General features: G+C 33.2%; 1 protein-coding gene across 1 annotated transcript; it reads left to right on the plus strand.

The window, feature by feature from the left end:
• Nucleotides 1-2,910: 2,910 nt before the first annotated feature.
• On the plus strand, nt 2,911-9,233 carry LOC107366047 (MAM and LDL-receptor class A domain-containing protein 1). The gene is made up of 4 exons (XM_089267480.1): nt 2,911-3,162; nt 3,975-4,118; nt 4,206-8,573; nt 8,640-9,233. The coding sequence occupies exons 1-4, from the start codon at nt 3,114-3,116 to the stop codon at nt 8,852-8,854; spliced, it is 4,776 nt and encodes a 1,591-aa protein (XP_089123606.1). The 5' UTR covers nt 2,911-3,113; the 3' UTR covers nt 8,855-9,233.

Consider the following 9,233-nt stretch of genomic DNA (forward strand, 5'->3'; position numbering starts at 1 on the left):
AAATGATGAGAATTGTACAATTCGTAAACGAAGCCTCATGTATTCGAGCCCTCATGTACGCAAAATATCGTAATAATCGTGATAATTATCTACCAATTCATGGTCATCATTTGAATGCTTGGGCTTTAGAGTCTGCAAAAACTTTAGGTCTTGGACCGCCTGAATTTCAAGATAGCTCAAAGTTCATGAAGTCATTTAAGGATGTATATCGCATAACATCAAGAAAGATTACAACAAAAAGAACATCTGCAAAAGTAGCAGAAATCCGTAATCCGCTGTTGATTTCGTTGCAAAAATTAACTCGTTAAAAAATAGGGTAAAGGATGAAAATATTTGGAAGACAGATCAATCAGGTTTTCATTATAAATTTATATATGCTAGAACCTTGAATGACCAGGGCGAAAAACAGACATTAGGAATCGTTAAAAATGTAGCAAAAGTTCTAGATGCGAATTCAGGTGAACTTGCACCGAAGCTTTTCATTTGCTTTCAAGAAACAAATGGTAGGTTTGGTCCACAAGTTCAATGAAAAATCAAGAGCAGTACTCTACAAAATAGCATAGTTACTTGCACTTCTAGTGGATAAATGACCAAGAGTACAGTAGAGTATCGGGTTGAACAATGCATTAACATTTTTGTTCAAAACAATACCTTGCGAATTCAAGCTTCTTGGCCAGCTCAGAAGGATATGAGCATTTTTCAGAAAAAAGAAAGTAATTACTCAAAGTTAAAAATCGAAAAAATCCCGCCAAAAGCGACCCAAATATTGTCAACCTTTGGATGCTCACTTTTTCAGACAATATAAATCATTTATTCGAAGATATCAGGATGCTGTTCGCGCAGCTGACCCAAATGATGAAATTGCAAAATTAAATGATCGAATTTTTATAATGCATATGCATTCTTTCGTTTATAACCAATTGTCGAGTCCAATTTTCAGAGACATGTTGTATTATGCATAGAAAGCATTTGGATATACAATTCAAAGAAAGTTAACTGGTTTCAAAAACGTTCTAGAAGTCAATTTTGTTGTATGCGTTGACAAATGTTCAGTGACTAATTGTGAATATTCAATTTCTGTAAAATGTTCATATTGTCAAATTTCCCTCTGTTGCAAACATTGTACTGATCCTCTTCACCTTCACTAATGATAGTGTATTACTATATATTATATATCCATCAAAAATACCAAAAAATATCGAAAAATCATAAAAAAACCTTAAATAAAGTATAATAAATATAAGTCAAAGTTAAGTACAATTAAGTTTTATCGAAAAAAGCCACAATTGGAATCGAACCCAAAACCTCTTTCTTTCATAAAATCTATTTCAAAGAATGATGAATGTTCGAAGAATTTAGGCAAATGGCGAAAATCGAGTGTTCAATCCATGGTGTTTACCAACAAGTTTTATCGACGAATAAAATTTTTCAGCTTTCTTACTCTTACGGTCACATAATTCGGAAAGTTTAACGGAAAGTTGAATTTGATTTGTTTTACAGGCACAAAATTTTATTTGGCAAATAAGTGCATTTCATGATTGTCCATCGAAAGTTACACAAGTAAAATGAGTTTCACAAAATATCTTATTTTAAAAGTTAATGGTGCCTGTAAGTTTATCTAATTGTCAGCAGTATTTTTGTTTATTGCTAATACCTCAAATAGGTAGAGAAATCGCCTTGACAAAGCATTTTACATGATCGTGAGTTCATTCGTTAATTTGATTGCGTTGATTTTTAACAAATAACAGAAGAGCGAAATATTTCCAGAATAAAAATATTACTTTTGTTAAAAATTTGTTAGGTTAATTGGTTGTGATAGATTCAAACTTGAATGGCAATGGCGTTATCTGCAAGGCTCACCAAAATAATTATTTCACTATCTTAACCTAACCTAACTACTGAACATCATGAATGAACATTGGAGTCTACATTTGACTCCTCAAACTGATCTACACAATTAAACTTTTAATCTTTTACAGTAAAACTAGAGGTTAAAAATGCTTATGACTTAATAAAAAAAGTAGACTCAATTGTTTCTGTGTCTAACCCTTCATTGGCAAAAGCTATATCTATTCAGGGGATAATGTTGAATCATTCATGATGATTGCGATGAAAATAACAACGGTTCATCGATTTTTCAATTTTTATCAGTTTTATCCGTTCAAATCTCAGGCTTGATTAATTTAATAAAAACTAGCAAAACTTGTTGCCAACCAAAATTTAAATTTCATAAGAATTTCATAGAAAGATATTAAAATATTCAAGATTCAATTAGCTATCGATCCATCTTTAATGGTCTACCTTGAAATGTATTCTGAGTTCAAATTTGAAATGCAATATGAGCCAATCGTTCAAAATAAATTGAGACAATCATTTAAATTTCATAGTAAAATCAGATTTACTTTGTTATTGAAAATTTGAAAGCGGTAAATTAACTGATTGCGATAATTCTTGAATCCCTATCACGACGGTTAAGCTGTTTTTCATTTAATTTAAAGTTAATACAAATTGCTTTTAATTGTTAAATTGTTAAATGGTTCAAGTAATGAAAATTCACACATGAGCCTGAAGTTAACGTGAAATCCTTTCATTTGGGTCATTTTTATCCTTCCAAATTAGATTCACAGACAATGATAGATTCATTGAAAACAGTAGCATTTATTGAAATTATCAAATTTACATACGCCTTTAATTGTTATCAATTACCTAATAAGTGCCGTGATTTACATCTCATTACATTGGAATTCATATTGTATTATTTGTCACCTTTGAAGACTTTCCTTCAACCAAATTCTCAATTACATCAATTCACATGGCACACATTAAGGTAGGTGGAGGTTTTGATATGAACAATTTTAATCATTTGAAAAGATTATTAAAAAAGACAATTAAATATAAAAATATGAATTGGAGATGAAACTTTTTATAAACGCCTTTGCTGTTTAATTAACGAGATTGAAGTTTGTCTTTTACTAATGTAATGTCCTATGATGCCAATTAGCTGACGACCATTTGATTGCTTTGTTAACGTTTGTTTGTGTTTGCTTTTTAATTACCATCATACTAATTAAACTTACAATCAACATTAAAACCATTTGATTCATTGTGGCCAAATGATTAAAGCTCATTTCATTTTATTGCTTCTCATTTCATTCTTGAAAGGTAAGCCTTTGATGTGATCTTATACCTGTTTCTGAATCCAATTTGACTGTTTTTTCCCCTAATTGTAATGATATGCCTTGAAATTTTTAGTAATTTCACTTTACTAAAATCAATTCAATGTGTCCAAAAGTATATAATGGATTAAGGTGTTTGAAGTTGATTAATTTGTTTGAAGGATTGAAATTGAATCAATTTAAACCGCAAGATTACGTTTACCCATCAGCCAGATTCATTGAAAACAAGATGCAAGTTTTTCTTTCTTTTTTGGAGCTTATTTCTGGTTCATTTCAGTTTGAGAATGGAACAGAATCAATTTATTTCTATTTACTTGGAATAGAAGATGAAAAATGAAAGCTCATGGGGCTAATCAGAAGTAAATTTGAATGAACGAAGTAAACCTCAAAGCAAATTCAGGTAGCTAAAAGGTCAAAGATTAAAACTTACAAGTTACATTGTTAGTTCAATGTTGTTTTAAGCTTCATTGTTTATGAATCTGACTGAATTAACCGATTACTGGTTTAATTGATGAAAAGGATATTGATGATAGTGTGAACAATGGCAAATCATTAAAGATAAAAAACAGTAGATGAGTGAAGTAATTCGGTAGCAAAATATAAAGGGGGAAATTTGCTTGATTCAACTTGGTCTGAATGCATAATGAAGTTTCAATGAGCTCAGATAAATTAACAAGATAAGTGATCGAAAGGTCGTCACAAGACTGATTGAAAGATACAATAGTTTGCATGGAAGATGTTGAAGATAGGTTTTACTGGTTACATTTGACTAACCTGCGATTTTCGGTATCTTTGTAGGAGGACTTTTGGCAAACGTTCAAATATTGGAATGTAAATTTACTGACAATTTCTGTCAATGGGAAGATCAAGGTTGGAATGGCTGGGTTCTGGGTGATTACAGTTTATCTGGCTTTGGACAACCAGCTAAGCAAATTGAAAATGGTAAGAAAACATATTAATTAACAAACAATATTCAATGTAGTTCATAACAAAACATATTTTGCAATTTTCCTGGTTATTAACATTTAGGTGGATTCATTTATACCCAAAGTCCAACCAAGCGAAGTGTTCTAGAGTCACCAATATTGCATGATAAAGAACCCTTTTGCTTGTACTTTAATTATTTTATGTTTGGTTTATCAGTTGGATCTTTAGAGTTACAATTAGAATCGGTAATTGGAGATGATGTCTCAAAGTTTAACCAAACTGGACAAACTGTTTGGAGACAAGAAGGATCCAAATATGATGATTGGATCCTTGGTAAATATTATTTTGATCCTTCACAGCAAAATGGTGACATGTTTAGGTTGAAGTTTGTAGCAACATCAGACGATATTGCTTTGGGTTCAATTTTAGTTAAACCTGGTTCTTGTGATTTTGATTATAAGTGTGATTTTGAAAATCCATCTTTATGTTTTTGGTTGGTTGAACCTGATTATCAAAGTAATTTCCGATTTTTTGTGTCGAATGGATCAAACTCACAACATGATTTAGTTGGTTTCGATGCAACAACTAATACTGAAGCTGGACATTTCGTGAGAACTCCAACAAATGGATTTGTTGGTTCATCTAGTGATCTGATCTCAACAATTTACTTATCATCTAATGAAGCCAAATGTTTATCCTTTCAACTTTTTGAGCAAAAATACCCTTCGGACACTCTTCAACTTGGCATTCAATCTATATCAGGATCTCGCTCTACCGTCTGGGTGCAACCATATGTTACTAGTCAACAATGGGTTAAAATTAATGTAGACTTACCTCCTTTGGATGATTACATTAAACTCATCCTTTCAGCCTCTCGACACACGGAAAAATCAACTCCAATAGCGATAGATGAATTAGCAGTTAGTCCTGAACCTTGTTCATCTCATGGTTCATGTAACTTTGATTCTGGTTTATGTGATTATACAATTAAAAGCGGGGAACTACTGGTTGGGTTTGGACGACTACCTTATCCTGCGGCAATCGATTGGACACCACTTAAAAATATTGACCCATATGATTTGTTTGTTTATACAAACACACAAAAAAATGATGAGTTGGTTTCGTACTCATTGGAAAGTCCTTTTATGGACCGAAGTCTAGGCAAAACCTGTTTATCTTTTTCGTATGCCTTAACATTTAGCCGAGACGGAAAATTTTCAATAAAATTGACTTCGAATGAGGCATCAGACAGCAAGACAGTTTGGTCATTGAATCCTGTAGTATCAGAAGAAAAATGGAAAACAATCGAAATACCTTTATCTGATTCTGGTCAGCTTGTTAAATATTCATTTGAATTCAGTGGAGTTCAACTGTTTGCAGCTATTGATGATATTGTGGTTAACTATTGTGAACATCAAGAGACTCCTGCTTGCCTTCATGATGGTTTGATTGATCAAAAATGTGTCAAAGTTGTTCCCTCTGCATTTAACAATTGGGTTTTTAAGAACCCCAGTCAAATACCCAAACCTTCAGAACTTGATTACAAATTTAAAAACGACTTTGTTTTATTTTTCGATGAACCAGTTGATTTTCGTGATATTAGTTCCTTTTCTCACTTTTACATTTCCAATGTGAAGCCAAATGTTGAATATTGTCTGAAATTCTGGTATTCAATCGCTGGAAATATTGAATTGAATTTATGGACTGATAAAATGGACGCAGATTTTAATCAATATCTTCGACAAACTCCTATCCTCACATTACACAGTCATTCTGATGGTGATTGGGACCAAGCAAAAATACAATTGGACGAATTAAATGAAGAGAGTAAATTAATTTTTGGTGCAAGTCAGACACCCAATTCACATGGAACAATTATCATTGATGGATTAGAATTGACTGAAGGAACATGTTCAATCGATTATAATTACTTTTGTGATTTTGAGAAGGACTGCTCATTAAATAATCTTGATAAAGATAAATCACTCGTTTTGGTTGGATCTGGTGATGAATACAAAGCAACAACTGAATGGATCACTGTTCAGGCTCGAGTACAGTTCAGAGACGCAACGTTGGGCACTTGGAATGGGCATTACATGGCTATGAAGAAGAACTTCGAAACTGCTATTCTTGCGTTTCCACCAATCTACTTGTCTGAAAAAACAGCTGAAATGTGCCTATCTTTCAAAACCTATCGTATGGCTAAGAATAATATTGATATCATCACTGAACAAGGTGGAGTGTATAAACTCATTGAAAAAGGCTCAGCCACTGACACTAGTTGGGAGAATTTTAATGCTTTAATGAAGTTCAATCCCGATTTATCCAAAGCTGCCCGTGTTTATCTTGTTGGAAGTGGTGCACTTGCTATCGATGACATCTCTATTAAGACGGGTAGCTGTGATGAATCTCCATTTGTTTGTAAAAATGGGAAAACATTATTGGGACACCAAGTCTGTGATTTCATTGTAGATTGTCCAACAGGTGAAGACGAGCATAATTGTGGTGATTGCTCTTTCGAGAATGACTTTTGTGATTATTGGAAAGACGATAAAACCAATTGGTTCATCAAAAATGGCCAGGCAAACGTGCAAGGCAGACCAGCATTTTGGATCTTCACAAAAAAAGATGCTTTTCTTTTAAGTCAACCTTTAAAACCAACTGCACCAACTTGTAAATTACAGTTTAATTTTGAAAAGGATTCTAGTAATTCTAATAAACTCAAGGTACACTTGATGTTCCAAGATGGACATACAGTTGAAGTTTGGGACGAGTCAATGTTGAAATCGATTCAGAACGGCAGTGTGGAAATCAACTTAAGTCGCATACCAATTCCATTTAATCTTTACTTCCTTGCTGAAATAAGAACCAGTGCTTATCCATTAAGTCTTGGCCCAATTAAGTTAATTGATTGTGGCTACCAGAATACTATTGATAGCTTCGAGTCAAGTGAAGTTTATACTTGTAAAAATGGAAGGCGCATAAGTCAAGATCAAGTGTGTGATCAATCAATTGATTGTTTCGATGGTGATGATGAGTTTAATTGTGACAATTACAGGATTTACTCATTTGAAGATAGCAGTGATGCTGAGTACTGGACTAATTTATCCAATGAAAAGTCAAAATGGGGTTTGGCTGAAACTGATGATCAAGTTATCACAACACCAACAAGAGATCATTCAAAAGGATTAGAAAACTCGCATTACATGGCTTTTTATCCAAAGTACGATTATTTATCTGATCCTTCTGATAGAAGCATACCGAAAGAAATTAAATTAGCTAGTCCTGAGTTAACATCAGTTGATAATTGTTCAATGGTCTTCTATTATAATACAGCTGGAGTCACTCTTTTAGTTTCACTTGTTGATAGTAACTCTAATTATACCCAGTTACTTGAATTGCCATTTGATGATGTTTTTGGGTTCAAACGTAAACGTATTAACCTTAAAAAGGGTGACATTTCAGTTCCCTTCAATTTCGTTTTCACGGCCAGATATTCAGAATCTGAACAAGGAAATTACCAAAGTAATTATTATGCTGTTATCGATGATATTGTTATTAGTGATTCATGTTTCGATAAATCTGATGACCCAATTAAAACGATAACATCTGACTGTCCTAAAAATGAATTCCGTTGCAAAACAGATTTTGGATCAGTTTGTATTCCAGATGATAAATTGTGTGATTACAATATTGATTGTTTGGATGGTGCTGATGAACTTTATTGTGGTCCTTGTGAGTTTGATAGTCAATCTCTTTGCGGTTGGACCAATGAAGGTGAAGACAATTGGGTCGTATTTGACAAATACAATGGAAATAAGTATAATGCTAGGATACCAGAAAAAAATAAACCAAAAAATTTTATAGTTCCAGAAAAACGTTCAAACAATCTTCGAGCCATACTTAAATCACCAAGACTTGGTAAAACATCACCAAACTGTCGCTTTAATTTTACATATTTCCTTGCCGATAAAGCTTCAATGACAGCTAGATTAAGAAATGATCTTGAATCAGTTACAAAAAAGGTGTTTGATTTAGATCACGCAAATGAATGGAGTGACAAGCTATTAGCGCTTGGATCGCTTGACCCAGGTTATTACATACAATTTGTTTTAGATGTGCAATCAACTGATGATGTTAAAGTACATGGTGGACTAGGATCTTTTCAATTAGTAGATTGTGATCCCCATGAAAAACATGAGACCACTACGACCACCAAACCGGTTCCTACAGAAACTGAACAACCCATCACTGCAAAACCCACCAAAATACCTCCAAAGCCAACTACTGAACATCATGAACCAACAACTGCACCCACAATTAAACCAACTCCTCACACTGAAGTAACTACACAGGAAAGCAAAATTCCGACTGTTCCTGGACCAACGACACCTGATGATATAGATATCCCTGTTACTGCTGCTAATCATGATAAAGTTCAAAAATCTCAAGGAGTCACTCTTGGATCAGGTAAAATTTTCTTAATCAACACTCACAGACTTGATTATTAACTTTAATTCAATTTTCTCATTGCAGCACCATTCATTTTACTGGGAGCAATAACAATTGTCTTGGCTACTGTTTTCGTAGCCCTTTACGTGAAAAGACGAACCCGATTTCAAAATTATCAGCCACCGAATGGCATTCCTTTGATTGAAAATTGCAACAAAGACAAATTGTTTGACTCTGATGACGTTGATTTACAGCAATTTCAGCAAAATGCTGCAGGCGATAATTTCAAATCTGAATAATCATTTATATCAAATTTTGTATGAAAACATGTGTCAAAAGCTCCCCAGCCATTAACTGAATCATGGCAATTTCATTACCAAGCAACACTTTTCGTTTTTCATTGTAAAACTAGAATTGAAAATGACTTCCTAACCTTAGAGGTAAACTCAACTGTCTCAAAGTCTGAACGACTACAAACAAAAGCTGTATCAATCCTGAAAATCAAGTCTTGAATTATTAATACTCAAAATCCTTTTTATACAAATAATGGGTCATCAACAATTGTTGACCAGTTTCACATATTTAAACCGTCTTACCTCTTTTAACGTTTCATTTTTGTATCTTACCTAATCTTCGAGTTTGATCATCAATAAATCTTAAAGAGAAATCGATTTTGAA

The sequence above is a fragment of the Tetranychus urticae genome, chromosome 2 (assembly GCF_039701765.1).
Source record: "Tetranychus urticae isolate SD_2017Ah chromosome 2, NJAU_TeUrti_SD_1.0, whole genome shotgun sequence".
Taxonomy (NCBI): domain Eukaryota; kingdom Metazoa; phylum Arthropoda; class Arachnida; order Trombidiformes; family Tetranychidae; genus Tetranychus; species Tetranychus urticae.

Coding starts and splice junctions, on each gene's coding strand:
- LOC107366047 (XM_089267480.1), top strand. CDS start 3,114: ATGATTAAAGCTCATTTCATTTTATTGCTTCTCATTTCATTCTTGAAA. Junction 3,163..3,974: donor TCTCATTTCATTCTTGAAAG/GTAAGCCTTTGA, acceptor GTATCTTTGTAG/GAGGACTTTTGGCAAACGTT. Junction 8,574..8,639: donor AGGAGTCACTCTTGGATCAG/GTAAAATTTTCT, acceptor TTCTCATTGCAG/CACCATTCATTTTACTGGGA.